This window comes from Dryobates pubescens, chromosome Z, assembly GCF_014839835.1.
Source record: "Dryobates pubescens isolate bDryPub1 chromosome Z, bDryPub1.pri, whole genome shotgun sequence".
Taxonomy (NCBI): domain Eukaryota; kingdom Metazoa; phylum Chordata; class Aves; order Piciformes; family Picidae; genus Dryobates; species Dryobates pubescens.
Window position 1 is genome coordinate 110070662 of NC_071657.1, and position 13910 is coordinate 110084571.

The window sequence follows — 13910 nt, forward strand, 5'->3', positions numbered from 1 at the left end:
ATGATCCTGTGAACTTGGATAAATGCATGATTCCAGATGACCATTTTGCAGTAAATTTTGTCTAGTTAGAGTTACTCAGAAAAAGGTTATCTAGAGTAACAGATTTGATTGCTGCTAATAATATGTTGCATTTCGTAGTTTCCTGAATATGTTTGGTTTACAAGACTGAAGTGATAAATCTAGCAGTAAGGAAAGCACTTGATATATCTTTTTTTATTTCTCTATTACTTACACTGTCCAATTAAAGAAATCATTACCTTGAGCAAGCAAGTAATTACATCAACATGATAATTTAAAGTTCCAAGTACAGAATTTGTAAAAATTCCAAGTGACATTGACAGGTTTCATTCTGCCTGAAATGCAGTAAGAGAAAAACACCCAACCAACCACCAACCAAAAAAAACCCACCAAACACAACAAACAAACAAACAAACCCAAACAAACCTCCTCACTTGTAACACAAGACATAACCTTTAGCACAGCACAGATGCAACACTACAAAACTATCTTCTTCTTTGTCCTTTTGTTTACTTGAGGACAACAATGACCTACACTTAAAGATCTGTGTGGAAGATTTTTTATGGTTTTTCTCTCTGTTACAGGTCAGGACACTTAGGAGGATACAAGCATTAGAAATTGCTGTATGAAAAATTGATTTGTTGAAGTGTGTAGATGTTGTAAATGTAAAATACTATGTTTGGAGCAATAGGAAACTGAGTCCTCAATACTGTGAAAAATGGATCCCTATAGTTACTAATTTGATAAAATTCTTTCTTTGCTAAAGATAAATACAAACCATACCAGAGCATCCAGATAGACATTTGTCCATTGAACTTGTTTGGCTTTTTCTCCTGCTAAAACCATTGGTCTTCCCAAAACATCCAGATATTCCTGCCAAAAAGTGTAATAAACTCATCAGAAGGCACAAAATCCAGAAACAGCTTTTTTAAAACTTCAATAAATAAATAAAAATTTACAATATCAGAAAAAAATCACCACTAATGCAGGAATAGTATTTATTTAATTGTCTAAAATTATACTACCAAGAATTCAGTCTTCACTTTGCAGTATTTACTGTCAAGGGAATTCCTGCATTTCAGTTTTGGTCACCTGGACCTTAGTCACCCATAACGAGTGCTCTGCATCTGTGAAGTGGGAATCTGAGCTATTTTTGATCCAAAATGAATTGCTAATGACATAACAAAATTACAAGCAGATCACAGAACCTTCAGCCCTGAAGAGAGAATGGGAGATGAAGGGTGGGTGGTGCAACAGCTGGGTGCAACAACTTGCATAACTTCTATTGAAACAAAAAGATTCAGGGTTTTAAAATCTTCCAGTTCAAGAGTATAGCTAAAGCTGGTGATCGTATGAGATGTCAGATTGCTGGTCTGATTTGGGAGCAGATGCCATCAAACTTGTTTCAATCTTCATATTACGGCTAAATCTTGCCAGATACTATCTGGAAGAGTTTAACAGAATCAAAGGACTTCTCTTCAAGCCAAAGGAAGGACTCACTGCCAAAAAATGTCATGCCTGGTTTTGGAAGGACAAAGAACTGCTATGATATTTCTCTACTTTTCTGAACACACAAATACATGGATTTTCAGGCAACTTACTGTAACTCTCTTCATCTACACTGTAAGCTCAGATGGCATCATATAATGCCAGGGTCCTGTGCCTTTAATTATCTACATGCTTGTTTGCTATAATGCTACTGAATCCTTTTGGAAGGAAAAAAGTCTTGTGTCTCCCAGATTGGATGGATTAATCCAGGAATCTCTCCTAGAAGTTGGATTGTACCAGGTCACTGTTTCTGCCCAGCTGAGTTCAGATATTGCAGCAGGGCTATATACCTATCCACAGCCTTCTCCACATAATATGATCCTTTAGGATCATGCTATAAGGCAGGAGACAGATTATGAATGCTTTGACATGTCATAAAAATTGATGGCTTTATAGAACTTGATTAAAAAATCACTTCTCTGTCTCTAGATCAGAGTGACCATGAAACTGAGACCAAAACACAGTCCATGTGCAGAGGTCTGCAGGATACAGATCCCTTCAAATGTGATATTATGTGCACATGGGCAGCCTGCTTCAGAGGATGTTTCATGCACATTACTGATGAGCGTGAAACATGCTTTTGGCCAGCTAGCCAGGGAAACAGGGATCACATTGTTAATTGGCTCACTACAACTAATACAAATAGGAAAAGAATGAGAACACTTTACCAGAATACTCCCTCATACATAAAAGAAAGCTTTATTTTTTTTTTCTGATCTTAATGTATAGTATTTTAAAATCTAATTAATGCAAACACACATAAAATACAACAGATTTAGGAGCATTAATTACTCCACTTTGTATTATAACTGCATGTGGATCTGGCCAACACACTTACCTGGGTATTTATTCTTATGGCTCCAATGGATGGAATTTCATAATAATAACCTAAAATTTGGAACAAAAATAACATCAACTCACTATCATGTATTGCTAGTATCTTAGTCTTCAGGAATTTTATTTAGCTTGAAATTGCTAATGTATTTTTTATAGAAATTATCAGGCATAAGTGAAATGCTGTTTCAGTAGGTGCCACCACAATGAATGGCCACATATTATGTGTTACTATGCCACACAGGCTAAGCTTGTTACTCATAAACAGTGAGAGTACATAATGTGTATTTCTATCTGTTGCTTTAAAGATGAGACAATGAACTGAATTTGTACTCCTGAAATCCCAGTTACTCTAATGTGCAAGGATTTTTAATGGCTATTTTAATATACTGTGACAGGATCATAATTATATGCTGAATGCATATAGGAATGCAAGTATAGCTATGGTCTGCCACAACAGTGAAGTTCATAGCATAAAAATAGAGGGCACTCTGGAAATAATGGGAAAAACTAATGGGTATTTCTAACATCAAAAATATTTTTATTCAGCATTGATTCTATTAAGTATTTGTTTTAATTAAAAATATTACTCATATGCATCAATAAGACTGAAGACAGACACTGATATCTCATTTCAAGCCAAGTAAGTTGTAAATCAAACTGGAAGGAAGATGAAGCAGGAGGACGGAAAAGAGTTCTGAGTTAGCATTTAGTTTGACATAAGCAATGTGTGACTTGATAATAAACTAAAACTTGCAATTAAGGAAAAAAATTAAAGAAAAGTTTGCTTCTTTGGATGTACAAACACAAAATCCCATCAATTTTGGACAGAGGATTATGGTCATTTTGCCTCAATAATTAGATGACATAGGTGGTTATGCTTTAAGCCAGCTGGTTCATTTGTTTTAGACAATGGAGTGTACATGCATGTAGTATTCTGAGATACAAAGATGTCAATCAAAAAAGCCCTGCTCAGAAAATAAAAACATTTGTGTTTTTTTTCTGTAATAATCTGACAATACAATCTGCTATTCATGAAGCTGCAGCATCTCCTAATTAATTAGTCAGCATACCAAGGAATTTGTGAGGTTATGGTACATGAGAAATATGATATTTATACAAGCTAAGTTTCTTCTATATTTATTTTTTTTCTCTAACAATATCTTTCTCTTTCTCTTATCTTTATATTGATAATCATATCTTAATCTCATTCCCTAGTGGTCTTAATTTTTAAGATCTTTTGAAATCTATCTCACCTCTCATCAGTTTGTCAAATACTTTCATATTTACAGTCAGGTCTGGCAATTGCTCTATTTAAAATATTAAACAAAGTAATAATTTCTCTGTTTCCTATTTAACTCTTATTTCTTGTACCATAGTTATAATATAAAGCATTTGAGGCACCTCTTTTTCAAAGTCTTATAAAATGTTTCCGACTGAATCTTTATACAGAAATTTTACTTTCATCTTTTTTTACTGCTTTTCCTAGGTAAAGAAATCAGGATACAAATAAGAAATAAAAGATTATCTGAGATGCTAAAAAAATCACATCAAGAATAATTTTGATATTTTCTGATCCCTTGTAAACTCTGGAGAAAACCAGAAAGCAATCCAACCAGCCAACCAACTGGGGAAAAAAAAAAAAAGAAAAAAAAAAAGAAAAAAAATCCATTAGTCCAGACCCCTTAATAAAAATTAGCTTTGCTTAATTTATCTGTCATCAGTTCCATCTTTTCATAGATGGCTATTACAATCAGAATTCTCAAAACTCAACCATAATGTCTTATTTTATCCTATTGTGATAGTAAAAAGTTTCAAGTAACTAGAAATAAATACGCAGTGGGTTTGTTTTTGTTGGCTGCTTGGTTTGTTTGCCTTTTTTTCATACACACAGTAATTCATTAAATAACATTTTTTGAACTTTTCTTAGAATCATAGAATTGTTTCAGTTGGAAAACACCTCTAAGGTCATTGAGTCCAACCATCAGCTGATTCAACTGACGTGGATCATTTTAAGGGACGATCAGGCATCACCAGCAGTTGTATTTTCAAATGATATTTTATGCAGATTTTTAACTTCTCAATGAAAAAAAAAGCAAAATAAAAAAGGAGTTCCCTCAACTACAAAGGAAGCTGTGGCAAGTGCAAGGCTGTTAAACACATGTTGGCATGCTAAGGAGAAGCTTTAGGCCTCCTGGTCTGACATATTAATACAGACCCCTAAGCTTATCACACAGATTATCCAATTATTGGTCTAAAGGTAAATAGATGAGCAGAGATCGCATGGACTGAAGTCAGATTGGAAGACTCATTCCAAAGCCTTATGAAAAAGCATCACTCTAAATGCAGATACTGATGACAACCACATTCCTTCTGTGCCTGTCCCTGCAATGGATGACAACCTTGAGTCTTCATCACCCAAGAGCTCTCACAGCTGGCAGAAGCTACTTGCCCAATCACAAAAGCAGTAAAACATAGGGTCTTGCTTTTCAGGCAATCCATCAATCTTCCTGTGAATTTTTTTCACTGTATAAATAATGCAATTTATTAAAATTTCATCAGGTAAAATAACTAGAGAACAGCAACTTCATCTTCTTTGTTCCAAGATTTAACATTTAAACAAAGAATGGATAACAAGTACCCAGCTACATGTAAAACTCGAAGGTGCAATACAGACCATCCAAGTTGAGAAAGACCTACTACAAGTGCATTCTTTAGAAACCATATTTGAAAGTGCCAAAGAGGAAGTGAAGTGTGCCTTGGAAAATGATAAGGAGATAATAGAGGTATTGAGCAGATCTGAGAATCATAAAATCATAGAAGGTATTGCGTTGGAAGGGACCATCTAGACCAATTGCCCTGCAGTAAGCAGGGACATCCCCAGCTAGATCAGGTTGCTTAGAGCCCCATCCAGCCTGACCTTGAATATACCCACCACCTCCCTGGACAACCTGTTCCAGTGTTCCATTCCCTTCATAGAAAATAAGTCGTTCCTAATGCCCAAGCCAAATCTATCCTGCTCTAGATCAAAACCACTGAATAACATGGCAAGATTTCAAGTCTGGTTTTCTCTCCTGAGCAGATAGGCTGCTTTCCCTCCTCAAAAGCACCATTATTTTAGAGACTATGTAGATCACTGAAAAACTGTTTTTCTCAGGATAATTTACATAATGCAAGTAAGGAAATCACTACACACTCCCACTCCAAGAGTAAGGCAGATATTTCACTCACTGAGGATATCTGTGTATCTAATGATAGATTTGAGAAAGATAAATGTAAGTTCTGCTTCTATTTTCTAGAGCTTTAAGACAGACACTTGGTGTGCCTGACTGACACACAGAATCACAGCATGCTAAGGGTTGGAAGAGACTTCAAAAGATCATTGAGTTCAACCCTGTGCCAGAGCAGGATCACCTAGGGCAGCTCACACAGAAACACATTGAGGTGGGTTTCGAATGTCTCTAGAGAAGGAGACTCCACAACCTCTCTGGGCAGCCTGTTCCAGTGCTCTGACACCTTCACAGTGAAAAAGCTTTTTCCTTATGTTTATGTAGAACCTTCTGTGTTCCAGCTTGAACCTATAGCCCTTTATCCTGTCATTGGACATCACTAAGCAGAGCCTGGCTCCATCCTCCTGACACTGCCCTTCTCATCATTATAAAAATGAATGAGGTCACACAGCTACCTCAGACTTTCCTCATAAGGAAGATGTTTCACTCAAAGAAACTATGCAACTCTTGTAACTCAGTCATGCTGTCAGATGCACTTAATAACCCATCATATTGACTCTGAAACTAGTTTATGAAAGTAAAGGTCCTTTATGAGCTACATGAACACCTGTTTGCTTAAGAACTATGTGCTTCCACCAAGTCAGCCAAGAAGTAAAGACCCAAACAACGCTTGCATGTATTTCCCTTACACCAAAAGTGATAAGTCATTTATCCCTTTCAAATGCATCAATTTTAACAGCCCTTCTCCTTCTGGAGGCATTTTTCTGTACATACAAACCAAATGTTGCTACAGTTAAAATACAGAAATACCATGTTACCACAGGCTTGTAAGGTTTGACTTAAAAATCAGGCTGAAAACCAATAATCTGAAATTTTTAGAGAATAGTGAAAATATTACCTACCCAAATATCTATCAAAGAAGAGTTTAAAAGGAAAACACTGTACCTTTATTTTCACAGGCCATCCACTGTATGGGTCCTTTGTCATAATTATGTTGACCAACAGAAAATGTGAACACACGTACCTAGCAAAATTAAAACCAAATGCATATTACTTAATGATACCTGCACTCTGCATATATATGAACAGGAAAATAACTCTGCAAAATTTGCTTCTTTATCACCATAATAGATACACTATTATTAAAATATTAGATTCATACATTCACAGAACGGTAAAGGTTGGAAGGGATTTTAAAGATCATCTAGTTCCAATCCCCCTTCAATGGGGGGTTGCTAAAGGCTTCAACCAACCTGGCTGTGATCACCTCCAGGGAGCCTCCCTGGGCAACCTGTTCCAATCTCTCACCACCCTCACTGTAAAGAATTTCTTCCTAATATCCAGTCTAAATTTGCCTTCCTCCAGATTCAATCCATTCACTCCCATCCTATCACTACAAGCCCTTACAAAAAGTCCCTTCCTGACTTTCTTATAGTCCCTCTTCATGTACTGGAAGGATGCTATTAAGTCTCTCTAGAGCCTTCTCTTCTCCAAGCTGAACAACCTCAGCTTCCTCAGCCTGTCCTCATAGCAGAAGTATTCCAGCCCCCTGACTATTTTCATGGACCTCCTCTGGACACACTCCAGCAGCTCCACGTCCCTCTGATACTGGGAGCACCAGAACTGAACACAGGACTCCAGGTATGGTCTCACACTAGCAGAATCACCTTCCTTGTCCTGCTGGTCACATTGCTTTTGATGCAGTCCAGGACACAGTGGCCTTCTGGATTACAAATGCACATTGGCAGCTCAAGTTGAGTTTTCCATCAACTGACATCTCCCAAGTCCTTCTGCTTTAGACTGCTCTAAAGCTACTCTTTCTCCAGCCTATATTTGTTCTTGGAATTTCCTGATTTAGGTGTAAGACCTTGCACTTGGCCTTGTTGAGCTTCATGAGGTTGGCTTGGCCCCATCTCTCAAGCCTGTCCATGAAGTAGAACTCAAGAATATTGTTTCATGCACTTTTCATAGTTTAAAGCTCTTACACTGGTTGCATCCATCAAGCATATTAATTTTTTTTAGACCCTAATGTTGCAATTATAACTCTTCAGGTTTTGTTAAATTAGTTGACATAATCTCCTATCATTATTGATGCTTACCAATTAGTTAAAATGAACACATGCATGGTGGTAGAATTCACAGCAATGAAAACCATGATTTTTTTTTAGGATATAAAATAATTTCATTAAAAAAAACACCACCAACAAAACAAAACAAAACAAAACAAAAACAAACCACCACAATAAATTTTCAGATACTACAGGAAAGATTCTCAGAATTTCAGCCTTTTTCATGTAAACCCACTAAATTAGTTCAGCCAAGTTCCACAGAAAGGATAATCCCCTGAGATTTCACTTTAAGCCATATTTTATAAGTACAATGCCATTTTGTTTAGGCAGTACTCCAATCTATCTCTTCAGATGAGGGGAATTATGGCTTCAGAAGAATTCCAGAATTCACCAAATTCTATCCATGTTTTGGTCTGAAAAGAAGTTTTGCAGCTGAAGTTATTTTCTATTCAAATTGTCTGATCCAAATAAGAAAAGACTGAAACAAAACCTGGTAGAATCCTACAAATCACAAAGAAAAATTACTTATCTTATGTTTCAGCTTCTGGTTGAATATTTTGTTCAAAAGTTAAGCATTTTTATTAGAGGTGGGAAAAATATTTTCCAAAGAGTTTAACAGCTGTTCACTATTATTATGTCTCTCTGAAGGAATGTCCAAGGACTAGACTGCCTTTCCTTTTTTCAGGCATCTCTTTTTTTCTCTGCAACTTTAACTTCGCCTCTTTACAAATAACAACATGAGATCAAGACCTCTGGAACTTGATGACTATGTTTAAAATGAAGACATAATAGAAACATAGAATCATAGAACTGTTGAAGTTGGAAGAGACCTTTGAGATCAAGGGCACCTCACAACCTCCCTCTTGTTGCTTGCCCCTCCCAGACTCCTTTTTAAGTCTACAACTCTGTTATTCTTTTTTTGTACCACATTGTAAATTCAAGTTACATTTGCCATCCCCTGTTTTCTCTTGGTCTCTTTTACATTTTCTGATGGACCTTTTTGTTTCTATTTAATTACCGCCTATTTTTTTTCAAGCTGAATATCACAATGTTATTTTCTTTTGGTATTTCTCAACTCACAAGGTCCCTACCAACCATACTCCTGGGTTCTTTGAACTCACCACTGCTCCCAGTTCAGTGTCCATGAAACACTTGATTCAGATTGCCATCATCTCAAAAACTTATGGTGCAATTAGAAAAAACAATAACACTGAAGGCCACTAGTTAGATAGCTGAGTGACCTGATGTCTCTTTTGTGGTAGAAGTGACTAATTAACTTCAGACAGAGCCATGTGGGTTTGCTTATGTGTGTATAAAACATGAGCCAATTAGACTGGACTGTCTAGTATTTGATCTCAAATATAAAAATAAAACACTGCATTGGATTCAAGTTGTGAAATGCTATGTAATTTAGGGAAAAGGAGCAGCATGTTAAATCTGCAACTAATCTGTAAAGAATTTAGAATTTAAATTATTGACAACAAGCAGAGGACAATATATCTGATTTAGTGTTCCTTGGATAATTAACAGAGATAAAGAACTGCAATGAAAATTGGAGCTTTTAATTGTTACTCGGTTTGGCAAGAGGGTGGAACATTCAAAAGAGTTTTCTTTTTCCTATTGCCTCATCTGGAATTGAGTAGAATGACAGACCAGCTGGAAAAATGAGTCAGCAAGTCAAACTAAACAACCCAATTTTAGCTAAAAAACATGCTCTGTGATAATATTTTCTGCGACAGGACCCAGAGTGAGCCACAGGACTGAGTGTCTGTCTATATCTCTTCCTTATGGACATCTCTCCAAAGAAGACAAAAGACTTAACAAGACACATTTAATTACTTTTAATAGGGAATTTATGACTGAGAACACTTGGAGTAACTAGATCAGACACAATGACTATGAGCACCTCTCCCTTTGCCTGTTCTTTCTTTTAAGTCTGGTTTCAACCAGCTAAGTGGATTCCTGAACTGAAGCAAACTGCCAAGTACTCTTTGATCCCAAGTTGTTTTCCATAACCACTGAGGCCTGCTTGTCTCTTTGTGCTTCTCTGCAGCCTCGTAGGTTCTGCTACCACTACAGGTTTGTGGGTCTTTTTGCTATGCTCTTTCTATCCATCACCCACATCAGCGGATGCACACTCCTGTTCCCCAGGCCATTTCTCAAGTAAAGTGCAACTCCCTGGTTTTCAGAGGTAGGTTCATCTAGAAAACTCATACCGTTAGAATGGAGAAGTAGAGACAGGCCTGCTCTACCAGGTCAGATACAGCATTGAAACTGTTCAGAAATAGAAAAGCCCTAGTTTCTACCAGGGAAGGTTCAAGTCCGGAGCTGTGTTAGTTTTATCAGAAATATATAATGGGTATCTAATTCTCTGTTTTTCTCACTGAAACTAACCTTGAGGAGAAAACAACAAATCTTTTCTTCTTTGTATTATTTATTTACCATACATAGTAAAACAATATACTTATTAACAAACAAAACTAGTGTAACATTATCGTAAGGACAGTCATAAGTAGCACAGGCTGCCCAGAAAGGTTGTAAAGTCTAACTCCTTTGAGGTTTTAAAGAACAGACTAGAAAAAGCCCTGAGCAACCTGTTTTGATCTTACTCCTGACATTGGACTAGAGACTTCTGGAGGTCCCTTCAAACCTGACTTATCCTAGCATCTTATGAAGGACATCAAAGGGAAACAAGCGAAAACCCAACTTTTAATCAGAGGAAGTGGTATACAAGAAATAATACATAGAATACATAGAATACATAGAATAAACCAGGTTGGAAGAGACCTTCAAGATCATCGCGTCCAACCCATCAACCAATCCAACACCGCCCAAGCAACTAACCCACAGCACCAAGCACCCCGTCAAGTGCTACAGATAATACAGATAATACAGGGGAAAGCACTATACTGAAGAAAATACAACTGCCTAATTATGTAATTAATTTAGTTTTATTTTGTAATTCTCTGTGTCAGAAAAAGCTGATTAAACCCAAGGTGAATAGAAGGGTTCCAACTGCTACAGATACTAGCACTCGAGTTTTGTGATGAAAAGAGAATGAAGAGCTACCCTTGGAAAGACTGTTCTTCCTACAGATCTCAGTTGATTTTTGCCTATCATCTTTATTATTTTTTTTATTGGAATAAAATTAAAATTAAATTATACTCTTCCTTTGGGTTTACTATGCTTTGAGTATTAAAGATAATTAACAGCTCGAGTGAAGTTAATTCAAAGTGGTAACTAAGCACAAAATAAACTTGCTGTTTAGACCACTACATATTGATAGGGAATGTGTAGGCCTACAAGAATCTGAGAAACTGCAACCACTGTGCACGCAGTTCAGAGGGGATGAACATGCCCAGTTTTTGACAGATGAATGATTTGCCTTGAATTTCGTGCTGCTGCAGTTAGAGAGGGCACCTCTTAATTTCTCTTTAGGATGAGATTACCTGAATTTTGGAGCTATATATGTCTCTTTGTCAGCTGTCAGGAGAGCTATGTGACTGATATATTCATCTAGATGTAGGCAATAAAAATCCCACTAGGACTGCAGGTGTGCATCTTTCTTTATCATGTAGATAAAGTGACTGAGTGATTTAATCACATCATACAGCTACAGTTTTCATGATGACAGTAAGATTTTGGAATATTTTATTCAGGCCTCTATAAAGCAGCTAAATAGCTACAGAATCACAGACTGTTAGGAGTTGGAAGAGACCTTGAAAGATCATCTAGTCCAGCCCTCCTGCCACAGCAGGATGACCTAGAGTAGGTCACACAGGAACACATCCAGGTGGGTTTTGAATTTCTCCAGAGAAGGAAACTCCCCAACTCTTGGGAAGCCTCACAATGAAAAAGTTTTTCCTTATGTTCACATGGAACCTCTCATGCTCCAGCTTGCACCCATTGCCCCCTGTGCTGTCATTTGACATCACTGAGAAGTGCCTGGCTCCATCCTTCCAACATCACCCTTCACATCTTTATAAACACGAATGAGGTCATCCTGCAGTCCCCTCTTCTTCAAGATAAAGAGACCCAGCTCAGCCTTTCCTCATAAGGAAGATGTTCCACACATTTGTTCGCAGATAATCCCTTCTACCATAGACAAAGAGAAGATGTGATAAAGAAGAATAAATAATTCTGTAAATCCAGCATTACCCAGGAAACTATTTTTCCCACTAATGTGTTTATAGATTATCAGATACGATGAAAAATAGCTCATGGTTTGTATCTAATCAGTACACTTCTAAAATAAGAGGAAAATACACCAAGCCTATTTTTCTAAATAACATCATTAAAGTGCTTTTCTATATTCCATTAGGCACTGCATCTTCTAAATCTCTTGTAAGTGCAGCCTTTAAACCACTTAATCATTTTGATACTTTGCTGCTGTAGGTCAGGGAAATGTTATGTGGTTATCAAGCTGCCACAGTTAAAACTCAGAATGCAATTTTTTCCTTACTGCCTTATATCTGTGGGCAGAAATCTGACAATGATTTTGAATTTTCCTAACTAACCAAAGCCAGAAAGCATTTATGACCACTTTGAACCGAGAACAGAACCTCAGAGAATGATCTGAAAACCACATATGTTATTTAGGAAACCACCTAGGCTTAGCCAATAAGAAATGCCAAATAGAAAGTTTCACCCAATTCTAGTCCATCATCTGTCATACGGAACTGCTAGGATGTCCAGGGGTGTAGTCCTTAACAATTTGGGTTATAACTATGAAAGTAAAGCTTTTGTTTGGTTGGTTGGTTTTGTTGTTGTTGTTGGTTTGGGGTTTTGGTTTTGTGTGTGTGTGTTTTTTTGGGGTGGGGTGGGAGTGCGTGTTTGTTTCAGTGGGGTTTTGTTTGTTTGTTTGTTTGTGGTTTTGTTTGTTTGTTTGTTTGTGGTTTTGTTTGTTTCTTTGTTTTCCTAGGAAGAATAAAGAGAAAAGAAATAGAATTATGTGTTTAACAGCAGGGGTAAGACTCACAATTCCATGCTAGAGGAAAATTTTGGTATCCCTTAGGGTATCTTTATGCAGCAAATAAAATGGGACATAACCCATTTTCCTTCTCAGGCCATGAGGTCAAGTGGCACAGCATGGCTCACAACAGTATGGCAAAAACATGTTGCCAGCCTCCCTCCCTGTGTGTTCCATCCCCTGCCCTGTATTGGCTGATTTCATTCTAAAGTGTTTTGGGTACAGGCCCTGGCTCTTGCAGGCTGCACATCTTTGAATTTGTAGACAGGAAGAAAGTATGAATGCATTTCATAAAACACAGAATCATAGAATGGCTTAGGATAGAAGGGACCTTAGAGATCATCTACTTCAACCTCACCACCACAGGCAGGGACACGTCTCAACTAGACTCAGCTTCTCAAGGTCTCATCCAACCTGGCCTTGAACACCCCCAGGGAGAAGGCATCCACAACCTTGCTTCTTGATGAAGAACTTCTTCCTAAGATCCACTCTAAACCTACTCTCCCTCAGCTTCAAACCATTCCCCCTTGTCCTAGACACCCTTAGGAAAAGTCCCTCTCCAGCCTTCCTGTAGGATCCTTGCAGGTATTGGAAGGCAGGGCCAAGGTCCCCCCAAAGTCTCCTCTTCTCTAGGCTGAACAACCTCAGCTCCCTCAGCCTATCCTCAGAGCAGAGGTGTTCCAGCCCTTGATCATTTTTGTGGTCCTCAAGTGTTTGTGGCCTATTCAAGTGCTTCTATATTTGACCCTCTATGCTTTGATGCATCATGACATTTAACTATGCAAGTAATCCCCTTGATATCAATGGAAAAATATTCTAATTGAAGCCTGTATTTAAAGACTAATAGAGCAGGTCTATTGAACTGCTTTTCTAGATATTTATTCTCAGTTCATTATTTCTCCCAGAGTTTCCATGTATAGTTGTAGTCTATTATTAATATCTTTCTTTCACTCCAATTCAACCTCAAACTTCAAGCTGTAACACTAACTTATGAATTCATCATCTAATTATAGTCTGTGTAATTATAGACTAATAAAGGAAAGAAATAATGACACTCTAAAAATTAGCTCACATTACAATGTAATGTTAATCCTTTTATCTTAAAATAAAAAGATAAATTATGGGGTTTTTTTTACATACTAGGATATTATTGGAGACTCTCATTTACTTTGGACATTATTCTACACTGATAGAAGATATATATACACACACATATATATATTTTTGCTATATGTATTTCTA

General features: G+C 37.2%; 1 protein-coding gene across 2 annotated transcripts in view; it reads right to left on the reverse strand.

The window, feature by feature from the left end:
- CACNA2D1 (calcium voltage-gated channel auxiliary subunit alpha2delta 1) overlaps positions 1–13910 on the reverse strand; it is a 361672-nt gene that overhangs the window by 57395 nt on the left and 290367 nt on the right. For both annotated transcript variants that reach the window (XM_054179081.1, XM_054179082.1), the window contains exons 13-15: positions 6576–6654; positions 2405–2454; positions 802–891 (exon numbers count right to left, since the gene is read on the reverse strand). In XM_054179081.1, coding sequence (XP_054035056.1) covers positions 802–891; positions 2405–2454; positions 6576–6654 — 219 coding nt within the window. The remainder of the gene's footprint in view (positions 1–801; positions 892–2404; positions 2455–6575; positions 6655–13910) is intronic.